Raw genomic sequence first — 14073 nt, forward strand, 5'->3', positions numbered from 1 at the left:
GTTTTCAACTAACAAATGATAGAGGAACTCAGAGATCACGGACACAAACAAAGGGACACGAGACTGGTAATGGTAAACAAATGTAAATGACCCAACCAGCAAAAAGGTCAATTCGAACATAAGTACCTACCAGTGTTACATTTCGTAGTATAATTAAACTACGTAGTATTATGTATACGTAACATATTCATGATGGGTAGTATAACAGTATCGGAATCTTTAGAATGTTACGCAAAAGTAGTATAATTTTTAACCGAAGTATCAACGTTGTAGTAGAGACATTTAACATTGTTATTCCATAACAATGTAAAATGTCTCTTTGATATATGGAAATTCTGTAGGCAAGCAACATCAATTTGGGAAAAAAGAGAGAATCCCCATAAAGATTTCACGGGAATTCTCCAAATAAGTATTATCAAGTTGACTCAGATCAATATTCAGCATGTACCTATCTAGGAGACCCAGAAATTTATAGAATTATAGCTACGGTCTGTCAATTTTGTTAGCAACATTTTCGTCCAATGCAAAAAATTCAAACCAACTATTTCAATTATTATATCGACGTTTCAAACTGACATAAAGATGCCTTAATTTTAATAATATTTCTGAAAATCCGTGGCTTTAATTCCCATAACTGGACAATGTTTGTGTGATAACCATGAATGTTTTCAGTGTCTGGGTTTTTATCTGTATAAGTATTTGTGTATATTATTCATAAAATTATTCATCCGTCATCTTAGTATCCAAAGCACAAGCTACGCTTACTTTGGGGCTAGATGGAAATTTGTATAATGTCATAGTATATTTATTTATTTATTTATAGTAGGTATAATTTAGAAAATATACCTGTCGTATACGTATAGTTTTAATTTTCATAAACAGTCATTTTCAGAGACCCTAATTCCACTTAACTTTACTATATGCAGTTTTTCAGCATTACGTACGCCTTTTGGCAATCGTAAGGTTTTTATTTACTTAGATACTTATTACTTAGTAATTAGTTCTCTGAAAAATAATAACGGCGGTATTATGAGGGGGCAATTTGTGGTATTGAATATTTTAACGTGTTCTTTAATAAGTGCTGAAAGAAAAAGCAGTTTGAGAAGATCTATTGCAGGTAAACCAGGTTATAAATAACTAAATTTTAGACTTACCAACCTAGTAAAAAATATTTTCAAAATAGTATTTTAAATATTTTAATGACATTTATTTTAAATACCTAATCTATTCCCGCCGCCATTTTGGCATTAAATTGATAATATTTATTTTAAAGTTTATGAAAACACTTTAGTATGTTGGAAATTCACTGTTACAATTTGTAATATAAAATTATTTTATATGAATTTTAAATGATTTTTAGTTTGAGGCGATGACTTTAGATAATAATCCAATTAGGTTATAGATATTTTGTTATTACATTGGCCTAATTTATATAAGTTAAACTATTACGTATGAAGTAAGAAAAAATAAACTAATGTTAAAAATTTTGTGTGTTGAGTTGTTGAGCGATTTGTCTGTTTATTGTTGAGTGCTGGAAAGTGTGAATTATTTATTTATTATTATTTAAATAAATTAAACAAGTTTATAAAAAAGTTAATTTTATTTACATTGCAAGCATCTACTTATACATTAAAACTATTACAAGAACACTGTTACATTTCGCACAAAATACATTGTGGTGATGGTCATTGGCCATGTATTTAATACTTGAAAAAACGAAGTTTCTTACCCGGAACTGATGGGGGCTCAATTTTTTTTTAACCATATTTTCAGACCTATGGAAACGGAAAATGACTGGTTCTAAAGATAGAGCTCCTATCTAAAAAAAAAAAAATATTTTTCTTTTTTTTAAGTAGTGAAAATGTATAGGTACGTAAAAAGACATTGACGTAACAAAATATATTGCGGGTAGATGGGCAATAAACAAACTCTTTCAGTAGCATTTGCTTCGAAAATGGTTAGGCGCGTCATCACACTCCCCTCAGTGGAAAGTGCAGATTTCAACCTTCTGGATTATCACATGTAAGGAAACAATCATAAAACTCTTAAGACCTAGTCGCCAGCATAGAGGAGCTGAGTCGTTTCCTTCTTAAAATTTTTAAGAATTTGTTCTCAATTTGTTCTCTGTGGCATCGCTGCCAAAATTGATGTCGAATTTGCTGCAATATTTTGAAGAATATTTTCGAAGGGGATGGTATTGAAGCAAGTGGGGACGTCCTAACAAAAAGTGCCCCGGAGTGAAGGATAGGTATTCTTTGGGATTTGATGTCAAGGGATATAAAGATAGTTTAAGATAGCCTCGACTTGAGAGAATTATCTTCCTAATTCTTCAAAATTAAGCTGGGTATGACCTATAACGCGACTATTTATTTGGAGGATTTGACACCGGCTTCCCAGATGCCACCAAAATGAGGAGCGCGGGTGAGGAGGTGAATATAATGTTTTCGTCAGTTGCAAAATCAATGATGGAATGCTTATACGAAATCTTGTAAAAACCACTTTAACCGAGGTCACTGACCGCTTCTAGGTGTAAACACTTAAGTTCCCCATTATTGGATAGATCGCCTAAACTCGATGGTGCTTGCATATTATAAATTTCTAACATGTGCTACAAGCAAGGCTTCCACCATTTATGGGATATAGAGATTACCGAATTAACACAAGCAATAGATGGGGACCAGAATGTATGTGAGGGAGATGGTATTGTTCTAATTGCCAAAGACAACGAGTGCTTAAGAAACTTGAACTTGCTTGAACGTAGGTTACCGTTTAGGGTCCCTTAATTGATGTTCGCTTTGTAAGTAAACTCTTTAAATCACCTTTGCTATCGGTTTCGTTAGGCATTTTTTTAATAATATGATTCAAATTGTTTTTAAAGAAAGAATATTATAAAAGAATAATGAAAAATAAAGTGTTCTCACGCTCCTCGATTTGGTATCACCTCGTTGACCGCTAGGTAACTCAGCCACGCTGGCTGCACAATATAGCTCGTGCCCGCCACGCCAAGTCGTGAGCAGGTATGCTCCCAGACTGAAATAATCAGCACACTGACCTTCGAGTGTACATCAAGTATATAATAACTTAAGTATTTGTTCCAATACCACAACGGAGTATCAATTAGATGAAGTTTGACAATTAGAAATAATTAACCGTTAATGCAAACAGAGCTAAAGTTGCGGCAAAATATTTTTAAATAGGTAGATATTGCATCCTTGATTATTTAAGATTTAGGTAATATTCGTTCTGTAAAGAGCTTCCCGGACAGAAAAAGAAAACAAAATAATAACCTAAAAATCCTTAGGCGCGGGCACCACGCGAGGCCAACTTCTAAATTTGTAAGTGCCCCCGCCGCTGCCGCTGGATTAATAAGTTTGTTAACAAGAGATTAGACTGCAATTTACAGCAGACGCGTCCCGCTTGCCGGCAAATCATAAGACTGTAATCTCACCTGGTCAGTGATGAAGCAGTCTGAGATGGTAGCGGTCTAACCTGGAGCAATGGCAATTATTTTATCCCGTATGGGTTAAAATAACTGCCATAGCACCCCCTATCCCTTATGGGTTTCTTCGCGACATCATACCTGAATGATAAATCGCGCGGCAGTACTTATTTTTAAGAGGATAGTCTCTAAGAATGAAAATAAGCAAGACGATATAACTATATCTAATGCTCAAGTATTTACTTGCTTTAACCTGCACCTATTCATTAAGAACTGTGCCCTCGAAATTGTCGTTAAATCCGTTTACCTACGTCTAGGACACAGATCAATTTAGGAAGGTCCAATTTCGCGGAAGAGGTAAGCCACCGAATCGCGCTCGGGTGGGTAACGTTAGTGACCATAGTATTCGAACAGTTACCAGTGATGACTTGTGGCTGCCAAACTTAGTCGCTCACTATATATTCTCATAAGAAAGAGTCCCTCTGCAGACGATGACCAGGCGATGGAGTGGCAATGGGTGGGACATACATGGCGTTAGAGCCCTAAGGTGCTGAAATGGTGAAGTCGCAACGGTAAACGCATCGTTGGGAGACCCCCAGCAGGTGGGCAGACTTCATCAACGAAAGCGGCAAAAGATCATTAAATTAGAAAAAAAGACCTATCTAACCCTAGGTCTAGCAGTAGACTTCTATTAGTTGATTAGATGATAATGGGTGATTTTACTTAGGTACTAATTATATGAGTTCTAGGAATATAATGGTTTTTAGTTGGACACCACTTTAATTGTTAACTTCACTATCATATACCTAATATATTCAGTATTCACATATCCCGTAACAAAAATATATTTATCGATAATAACCTGTTAGCGGTCTTAATTAAAACACTTATAACAATACGACACAAACAACGACGCTCAGCTTCTAACAAAACACCACTGACCCTCCGGAACTGACCACTGAACACTGTTCGCTCGTGTGGGGCTGCGGATGGTAAGTAGCGCGCACGGGTTCTTGTCGGGCGCAGAGGCGCGTGCCTGGCGCAGGGTCAGCAACTCTCTGCGAACTGCGCGCCAAAGCGCTGGTCCAGCAAAGCGGGGCGGTCCTTCTTCTCAGGAGGGCCCCGAATCGGACTGCGGCTTGCTGGTGGCGCGTGGTATGTATGGAGCCTCGTTTGGCTTGCTTAGAGGGGCGTGCCTGGCGCAGGATCAGCGACGCTCGGCGGACTGCGCGCCAAAGCGCTGGTCCAGCAAGTCGGCGAGGCACGGTTTCTCAGGAGGGCCCCGCATCGGGCCGCGGCTCGCTGGCCGCGCGCGGCGCACTTGGTGCCTCGTCGGGCTCGCGCAGAAGCGTACGCCTAGCGCGGCGTCGGCGGCTCTCCGCAAACTGCGCGGTGAAGCGCTCGTCCAGCAGGTCGGGGCGGCGGCGGCGCTCCTCCGCCACGCTGGTGACGCTCACAGCGCTGGTTGCACAGACGTCCTCGCTCGGCGTGTCTTCGTCCACCTCCTGTATACAGACTCATTACCAATCTATGGCCTAGCATGAGAATATCATTTCAAATGAAAAGAAAATCGTGAAAAATTTATTTAAAAACATTATAGAGACATACATAAAAAAAGGGTTGGGAATTCAATGACCCAACCAACCTAACCCTTCTTTTTATAGTAATAATTGACGAACTATGCAAATGGCCCATGTGATGTAAAGTGGAAAACCATTGATTATACCGACAGAGCAACAGTTCGCAGGGCATGCGAGGAGCACGTGCTATAAAGTGACGCCCTGTGTCCATCTACCTGAGGCATATGTGCCTGTAATTAAACCGGCAACACCGTACAGATCAGAACACAGCAATAGCAACACTAGTACTTCACCGGACGAGCTCTGTCACGGGCTACGATGTCACGTCTAGATAACGGGCTACTGGCGTTGCCGCGCCAGTTAGCCCGCGGTGGGCGGAGGCTCACCTTGATCTCAGCAAAGGTGACGGGCAGCGTGCGGTGCCGTGTGCGAGGGCCGGCGCCCCGCCGCCGGCGCCCGCGTTCCAGCGCTGACGCGGCCGCCGGGTACACCGCGTCCATGCCGCCCGCATCGCTGCAACACAAGCACTTCATAGTTAAAAACAACAACACACAAGAACAACACAATTTACAAGAACGCCGGCTACATAGGTAGGCTGATTTCTTTAGATGTACAACGCTATCTTACAAGTACGCCGATCACTTTAAAGATACGCTGACCACTATATTGTCGTCTAACTAAGGTCATGAAGTTTATATCCTCCAGACAAGCCCTTTTGCTTATTCACGATGTAAGTGTACGCCAATTTTGCCATTTTGTAAGAAGGATGATAAAGTAAATAAGTGCATAACATTTTTAAGCTTGTGGTCTGCACTCTTTATGGACGTAACGTAAGCGTTTGAAAATCTCCAAATAATATCTCGCGTAGTATGTATCTCGCCACGTGCTACACACAGTATGAGTCGAACCAGAATAGCTTCATGTTTATTGTTAACCAATTACCATAGCTAAGACGCAAAATTTCAAATTACAATGAGTCTGATGCAAAGAGGAACTTCTCGGAAAGGACCCGGAATGATATGCGGATGCACAGGAAAACTTACAGACTGCGGTTAAAAAAAGATAACAACTGTCCCCTTTAAACTGAAAAGTGGTGTTTATACAACCATATTACCAAGGAGGATCGAGGTCAAACAGGTGGTCGGTCGAAAACATACCAAAACCTAAACAACATTCTGTCTCCAAGTTTGATGAAGACATGTTGTGCTGACCTACGTAACTGGTATAAGAGCAAAAATAATATAGCAGCAACAGTAACACACATACCTACATATTGTATCAATTTCAACTTCCTATTACGCTTCATGGGGCTTATGAAAAATATCCCGCTCACAGACAGACAGACCGACAGTGGAAGCTTTGTAATAAAGACCCGTTGATACCCTTCAACATATCGAAAATCAAAGTTTGGACCACCAACTCGCATTGGAGCAGCGTTTGTGATTTGAAGCATGTGCCCAACAGGCTAAGCTGAGGATGAAAGAAATATAATAGCCAGGTCTAAGTAGTTAGTTCTGCCTTGTTTTATTTATTAAACACGTACGCAAGGCATATCGTTAAAACAATTACCTATTAGCCTACTGTAGGTCACTTACCCCATATTACAAAGTTGCTGATTGATCAATTACGGTACACTAATTGCGTGCCAACTGAGCTGAATTGCGTGCGGACACTGCGCGGACGCTCGTGCTCAACGACTCATCGCGCGACCGGGCGGCGGGCTCGGCCTCAATAATTTTCTATTGATGACGCACCGACGACGCGACGTAGGGCGCTTTCTGGCGGCTGGCTGCGTTCAAATAATTTCAGGAGTAAGTACGACCGTTTAAATAAAATGTTTTATGTTAAAATTGTTTACACGTATGGAGGCCCGGTAGCGGAGTCGGCTCGCGATGTACTCTTTTATTTTTTCCCGAGAAATTGCATGTTTTGGTGTGTGACCGCGATCCGGTGGCGCGGTGCCAGCGCGCCCGCCCCGCGCCTCGCCCCGCGCCCCCTCGCCGCGCCGTAAGTATTGACGATAAATAAACAAAACAAGTGGAACTGTTGTCGCTACGCGCTGCGTCATGTGAAGCTGTTCACGTCGTTGTCTTCGGCGGCCTTTGTTAACGTGTCTAGCAAGGTTATTTGAAAAAACCCGAAATAAAACTAATTAATTATATAAACCTCCTGAAATGGGATCGCAATACTTATGTAAAGAAAACAAAGAAGGTATAAACGTACTATTCAAGAATCTATAGACTCTATGGACTCTAATGGCCTAAACGCGTAGTTAAATATATAATGTGGCAACCGGGTCTGAAGCAGTGGCGGCATTCAATACATGCACAGAAGCAATGAAACCCTTAACAATTTGTAATTCTCGTATGCATGGATTTATGGTATCTTTCTTCGTTAAACCTAGCTTGGTTAAAAATCCTGCACCGACCACTTATCTGAAGTGGTTTTATTCAGTTGAATTACAGACTTAAGGTAGATATATTCGCAGAAACGTCCTTCGGTTCAACCTTTGAGATCTATGATGTCACAGACACAGAAAACAGTCCAACTTTAATAAACTCACCCTGGAAACCCTGCCCAAGTGGGTTGTTTATTGTGTGGTTGAGGTAAAGTAACCAAGCCTGAGTCTGATATCCATTTCCTCACTGTTTGGGAATAGTGACCGGCGTTGAACCCGGCAGGGTGATTACGTATCTCGCGACAGCAATGCGACAGGCGTAAATCTTGCAATCATTGCTGTCAAACGTCACTTTTCCATACAATAAATAAACAAGTGACGTTTGACAGCAGTAATTGCAAGATTTACGCCTGTCGCATTGTTGTCGCAAGATACGTCATCACCTTGCCGGACACCTTGATGAACCAAAACTCACTAAACAGTATCATTGCCATCACAGTATTGCGTCATATAATATTCGACTCCATTATACTTGATTTTCGCCCTACTGATCAGAGCTGTACAACCGGTGCCAGTCATTAGCCCTGGTATCGGAACCATTTAGGTATGCCTCGGTTTCGATAATTTAACCGGTTAAATTATCTAACTATCTATATTGAAATGAAATTAAGTTTTGATTTTTTCCTTTGTAAGTGCACTTTACCCTATAGTAGCTTATTTACGAATAGGTTTTTTTTTTTTGGCCAAGCAGATGGCCCAGCAGAAGGGTAGTGAAAAACCATCGCCTATAAACATAGCAACACATCACAAGCCAGGCAAGGAGCACGTCCCGCAACATGCCGCCCTATGTCCATAAGTTTTAGGCGTAGGTGCAAAGCCTCATGTGCCTATAATAACACCGTCAGCCACGCCCTTCAGATCGGAACACAGCTTTTGCAACGATGTTGTTTCGCGGCAGAAATAAGCGTGGCGATAGCATTTCTTCGGACGAGCTTTTTCACAAATAGTTGTACTACTATAATTGTCTTTTAATTACTTACCTACTCCAAATCTAAAATCCCTAGAATCCAAACATGATCTGCGTATTTCTACTGTCAGTGGCAGTAATTCTAGGTTAACTGTGGTTAACTCAAACGTCAAATCGGAATCTGTCAAATGATATGGCCTTTTTTCAAAAGGAATTTCTGCCTCTACGATAATCTTTTCAGTTTTTTTACCGTGTGAGCTTGACAAGCTCATTTATTCCTAAATTGTAAAAAGGAGGCAGTTATCTAAAGTCAAAATGAGTTACATGTTAGGTCATCTGCACAATGGATGGCAAGTAGACCAGGCAATTCTGTCTGAAGAGGACAGAGTCGTGGTGCGTATAACAACAGAGTATCCCGTGAAGGCGGGTTTAGTAATGTAAATGTTTTGGCGATGTTACTCCACAACGGCAAATCTCCGTATCGATGTTATTTTACTGTCTATTTGGTATAATTTTAATTTAATGAGGATATAATGAAGATTCGGGGAGACAACTGTTGTTAGTCAGTACAGTTTTCACTTACAGACGGAACGAATCAAATGCTCAACACAGGCCTTGCCCAAAGAACACCACCACACCCTATTCAGTCTTCCACATCCAGCAACCCCCCATCACTTGTGATTCTATCGTCAGGAGCAAGGCTATGCTTCCCACAGTACCCTTGCTTGTTTGCTGTCATGTACACTCTATTTTAAAGTAGCTAGGCAATTGTTGATAGGTCCTCTATCTTAATGCCTCATTAAAATCAAATCCATAATTGGAGTGTTTTTGAACAGACAGACATTAGTATTAGAATCATGTCATTGTGGTAATTTGAGACAGCTATTTTGAAATTGTAGACACTAACTTTATAATAATAATAAAATAGGTATTGTCTTAGGTCATTAGATTTGGCCACGATTGGGATCCAACTTGTATGAAGATGGATGAAGTGCTGTACAGTATTGCTGAAAAAGTGAAGAATTTTGCAGTCATATATTTGGTGGATATCACAGAAGTTCCTGATTTTAACAAAATGTAAGTCACTATTTAGCTTATAATAAAGAAAGGAAAAAGAAATGTTTGCCGAAGGAGCCACAATGGTAAAATCTATATTTTGAACCATGTTTATAAAACACCACTAATCATTAATTTGCAATATGCTAGCCCTCAATTCACAGTTATTCTTGTTATAATAATAATAATAATAACGTTTAATTCCATAGCTAATCAATAACATTTATCTTATTTACTATATTATAAACTAAAATTGGCCAAACCTATAAATAATAAAAAATTAGGAATCTCCTAACTAAGGTAAATACCCTCTTGAGCATGTGTTGTGTGAGTGTGTACCAACCCAGTGCTCCATAAAGGGATTTTCCCATTTATTGGTTAATATTTTCTATGCTACTATAATCAGTTTCTTGGGCTGCACCTTAACTACACAGTATTTGTACTCATGGCAGTAGCACCTAACTTGTACCTGGCAAGTCCATTAGAGCAAATCAGAATAATGCTTAGATGTCTCACAAACTATTTGATTTTATTCTATTGCAGGTACGAGTTGTACGACCCGTGCACAGTGATGTTTTTCTTCCGCAACAAGCACATCATGATTGACTTGGGCACCGGCAACAACAACAAGATCAATTGGCCCCTGGAGGACAAGCAGGAAATGATCGACATCATCGAGACAGTGTACCGAGGCGCGCGCAAGGGTCGCGGTCTGGTGGTGTCGCCAAAGGACTACTCTACTAAATACAGATATTGAGATGTCCAATTGCTTGTGTCTGAGCTAAGCTTGCACTGCCAATGGTTGATTTTAAATATTGCTAAAGAGATGGCAGTACGATGAGACAAAGTAAAATGATGTGGTAATCGTAAATTAATACACACACCACATTACTTTATGAATAAAATGTTTGTAAAAATAATACCTATACAAATAAATAATAGTGTATGCCAGTGGTTTGTATAACTCCAGCTTATTCAACTCTTTGAATTATGCTTTGATTTAAAGTTTAGTTATCCAGGCTGATTTTAGAATGGCTGAACCGATTTTCTATGACTAAAAAGCGTCTAGACTCTTATGTCTAGTCAATTAAGTTTTAATCTCAGAAATCCCAGCCTTAAGTGGTGAAAAACGGTTTTTAATGTGAAATGCATTCTGTTGATTGTAAATACTGATCTTGTGACATTGTATGCAGACGGGCTAACCCCAGCTTGGTTACTTCTTTCAAAGTAAAGACCCTTGTTCTGAGGACAGACGGCACCTTAACACATTGAAGGCAACCACACAACACTGCATTAAACGTGCCAAAGTGCTAGAGCAGGCTGCACCGCAGTGTGTGCAGAAGTAGCGTGCGGCCTCCAATGTACACATTGTAAATATTTTTTAAGTAAATTCAATCACAATAAACTTTTATGGAAATAAAACAAATTTTCTTTGTTCATTATTTTACTTCAGATCTTGTACAACAAAATATGCTTGAATGCGGTTACTTTAACCGATCTTTTTAAACATTTGTTACAAAAATTACTTAAAACCAAAGAATATCCACGCGGCCAATTGAGCGCAGACGAACGAGGGCGGAGGAGGCGCGGCGGCGGGGGACGTATGACTAGCGCGCCGCCGCGGCTTCGTCACTACACGAGTTAACTCACACTTGGCTACATCGATCAGTTTACTAACGATATCTGTTAGTACAGTACCACCACTTTTTTAAATTTAGAACGACGTTTTACTTACTGTATTCTAACTGAAACTAATCAGAAAGCAGCAAGTTAGTCTTAAAGAATTTGTCTTTCTGGTCAAACAACTTTTTGAACAGGTGGTAGTTCTGTAATAAGTAAAGACTCCTAGGTCGACACAGACAGATTTCGAAGAAGGACGACACGATGCGCGAAGTATAAGCTACATAACATATTCATGGTCAATATTATGACCTTTGTGGTCAGATTTCGTTGATCGAAATAACCTTTAGTAATAAAATGCATATTGCACAAACTGGAAGCTCTTATTGATACAACATGATTCTGTTTACACTGAGCCTGACCACGCATTTCATCCTGTAGGTTTGATGTGATAGATCGATACGTTATTGTAATGGGCGCGTTTAAGTACATTTGCTAGGTTTTATTTTGTATTCCTGGTGTAAGCAATGGAGATTTGAAACTCCATATAGGTTGTTACATATTGGTGATCAAATTGGATGCAAGGCAAAGTTGTATAAAATATGAGTATAGCTGCTCTCGAAAGATACTTTTCTTTCCAGAGGCTGAATTCACGAATGACATGTAAAATAGGTCTGATCCAGAAATAGAAAATGTGTCAGGTTTTGTGTTGCTGCGTATGTGTGGTTTAGTCGAGATTTTCGCGTTGATCTTCGCTGGCCGGAGACCCAGGCGCGGCGCGCCATTCGTTGGGTGCGGGGGCCCAGATGGAGGCTAACGAGCGAAAGGGGTCGTAGGTGCGTGTCTCCAGCGGTGGTGGCACGGGGGCGGTCACGGGCGGTGCGAAGCCGGGCGGGGGACGCACCGGGACGCCTGGCCAGATGCCCCATGAGCCCCACACGGAGGGCGCGGCGCCGAACGGTACCGCGGCACCCAGCGAGTGGTTCCCTTCTGTAAGGACGCGACACGCATAATAAGTTTTTAATAGCGGTCAAACAAGCATGTGGTTCACCTGATGTTAAGTGATTACCGTCGTACATGGACAGCTGCAGCCCCAGAGGTGCTGCCGGTTTTTAAGAAATTTGTTTATCCGCCCCTTGAAAAACCCTAAATTATACCACTTAACACAAGTAGCCAAATATATGCGCGTTTTCACTGTCTGTCTGTGATGTCTATAGAAAAGGAACGTTTCTCCAACTCTTAGATGATAACTACTGGTGAAGGTTTGAGGCATGCTTAGGAATCTTTTTAGATCCGGCGTTACTTATTTAGTTATTGCCTTCTACGCGATTAGTGAAATCACAAGTTTTGCTCAATCTTTTCGAGTATTCTATATATCTTTGTATCGTAAAATCGACTTAATGCCGCTCGTTTAAGAGTCGTAAATTCTGTATTCTGATTTTTATTTTACAAACTCAAAAGCCCTAGCTAAAGAATTGTAGACAAACTTGAGCTAAAACACAATGCAAACAGGATCCATTTTCCTCCGATGTTACACTCGAAAACGACTCCTAGATTGCGAGCAAATCGTGTACTAAGGCTACAGATGAGATTGTAGTCAGTGGCTTGTCGTAGGAAAAAAAGGCACTCACCGAGGTAGCCGTCCCCAGCGCCATAGACCGGATGCTCGGGCGGGGCGGGGCGCCACGCGAACGAGTCGCGCGTGGTGTCGGCGGCCGTGCCGTTGAAGTAGAACAGCGAGTTGTCGGGCACGCGCTCGGGCTCACGGCGCCGCACGTCCGAGCCGATGGGCGCCAGCACTGCTCCCGCGCCCCCCGCTGCCACAACCGAGCTCCACGACGCCCACGGACGCACGGCCCCGCGCGCCTCGCCCGTCTCGCGCTCGACGGGCGGAGCGGTGGGCGCAGGAGAACGCGGCGGTGGCGTGGGCGGCACGCGCTCGGCTCGCCTTTTGCTGGCTCGCTCCTGGTGTCACAAAATATAACCATTTTATATTCGCCGCTGAGTGGTCTATTGCATTTGCTTTACATTATCTATAGCACCTAACAGACTGGCAGACAACTTACCGTAGGAGGGAATATTAGCAATAGGTAATAACGTAAAGTTATATTGGTCAAACTTAATTAATCACCTATATTAATGACCTTTTGCGTTAGGATTAATTTTGGTATTAAATATTTGGTAGGTATATTTAAACTTGATAGGAAACCCCAGTATTTTTCGATGGCCCGACCCGGGAAACAAGACCTTGAGACTGTAAATTGAATAGAGAAACGAGTTTATGTGCAACTTAAAAAAAACACGCACCTTGCGAACGTGCAACCTGCTAGGCACGCTGCGGCGCTCTGAGTCGAAGCGCGTGCGTTCGGGGCGGCGCGGTGGGTCGCCCGCATCGCGCCGGCTGTGCGTGCGCACCTCGTCAGGCGTCGGCGTTGCGGCTAGCGCGCACTCGGCAGGCGGCGTGGCGGGTTCATGCGGCTCGTCGTCGCGAGCGTCGTCGTCGGGCACGTCGGGCTCCACGTCCGCGCTGTAGGGTTCGTCGTCGCGCTCATCGGCGGCATTCGACTCGTCGGAGCCGCTGGACACGACGTCGACATCTTCGTCGGCGGGTCGGGCCTCTGGCTCGGGGGTGCTCGCGTTTGGGGCCGCGGCGTCGTCGTCGTCGTCGCTGGAGCGGGAGGATTCGTCGGCACTGCGCAGCACTTGCGCTCGCCAGCGTTCGAAGGCGCGGCGTTCGGCGCGCGGGTCTAGTGCAGGCAGAGGGCGGCGCGCAGCCCGGCGGCGCCGCGGGGCCGCGCGCGCAACGGTCGCTGCGGGCGGTACGGGCTCTGACAGCGTACGAAGGTCTGTAAGAAAACTGTTCCTTGACGATTCCTGTACATTTTATTTTTCTTCTAAATTTTATTCCAGAGACGTTTAATATCGATATAGATAGTTTCCAAAACAGATTTTTATTTAGTTTTTGGTCATTATGTTCGCGTGTGGCATGTGGTAACTACTGAACGATTTTCAT

The 14073-nt window shown here is 42.4% G+C and overlaps 3 protein-coding genes across 4 annotated transcripts in view; 1 reads left to right on the top strand and 2 right to left on the bottom strand.

The window, feature by feature from the left end:
• Window positions 1-1627: 1627 nt before the first annotated feature.
• LOC120625285 lies at window positions 1628-7730 on the bottom strand. 2 transcript variants are annotated; one of them, XM_039892304.1, is made up of 4 exons: window positions 7583-7730; window positions 6615-6808; window positions 5406-5532; window positions 1628-4944 (listed from the first exon to the last, which is right to left on the bottom strand). In XM_039892304.1, exons 2-4 carry the CDS (start codon window positions 6617-6619, stop codon window positions 4711-4713), a joined length of 366 nt encoding a protein of 121 aa, XP_039748238.1. In that variant the 5' UTR covers window positions 6620-6808; window positions 7583-7730; the 3' UTR covers window positions 1628-4710. The 2 variants fall into 2 exon arrangements, with proteins under 2 accessions (XP_039748238.1, XP_039748239.1); XM_039892305.1 differs by lacking the exon at window positions 7583-7730 and adding an exon at window positions 6878-7198.
• A 969-nt stretch (window positions 7731-8699) lies between these two features.
• On the top strand, window positions 8700-10873 carry LOC120625408 (thioredoxin-like protein 4A). Its single transcript, XM_039892464.1, has 3 exons — window positions 8700-8777; window positions 9325-9461; window positions 9984-10873. Exons 1-3 carry the CDS (start codon window positions 8700-8702, stop codon window positions 10195-10197), a joined length of 429 nt encoding a protein of 142 aa, XP_039748398.1. The 3' UTR covers window positions 10198-10873.
• Window positions 10874-10876: 3 nt separating this feature from the next.
• The window catches only part of LOC120625407 (transmembrane protein 131), a 39423-nt gene continuing 36226 nt past the window's right edge, over window positions 10877-14073 (bottom strand). The window contains exons 20-22 of the mRNA XM_039892463.1: window positions 13368-13906; window positions 12692-13025; window positions 10877-12050 (exon numbers count right to left, since the gene is read on the bottom strand). Of these exons, the coding sequence (XP_039748397.1) occupies window positions 11788-12050; window positions 12692-13025; window positions 13368-13906 (1136 nt within the window). The 3' untranslated portion in view covers window positions 10877-11787. The remainder of the gene's footprint in view (window positions 12051-12691; window positions 13026-13367; window positions 13907-14073) is intronic.

This window comes from Pararge aegeria, chromosome 7, assembly GCF_905163445.1.
Source record: "Pararge aegeria chromosome 7, ilParAegt1.1, whole genome shotgun sequence".
Classification (NCBI taxonomy): domain Eukaryota; kingdom Metazoa; phylum Arthropoda; class Insecta; order Lepidoptera; family Nymphalidae; genus Pararge; species Pararge aegeria.

Coding starts and splice junctions, on each gene's coding strand:
- LOC120625285 (XM_039892304.1), bottom strand. Junction 4,945..5,405: donor TCACCTTTGCTGAGATCAAG/GTGAGCCTCCGC, acceptor GTCTGTATACAG/GAGGTGGACGAAGACACGCC.
- LOC120625408 (XM_039892464.1), top strand. CDS start 8,700: ATGAGTTACATGTTAGGTCATCTGCACAATGGATGGCAAGTAGACCAG. Junction 8,778..9,324: donor CTGAAGAGGACAGAGTCGTG/GTGCGTATAACA, acceptor GTATTGTCTTAG/GTCATTAGATTTGGCCACGA. Junction 9,462..9,983: donor GTTCCTGATTTTAACAAAAT/GTAAGTCACTAT, acceptor ATTCTATTGCAG/GTACGAGTTGTACGACCCGT.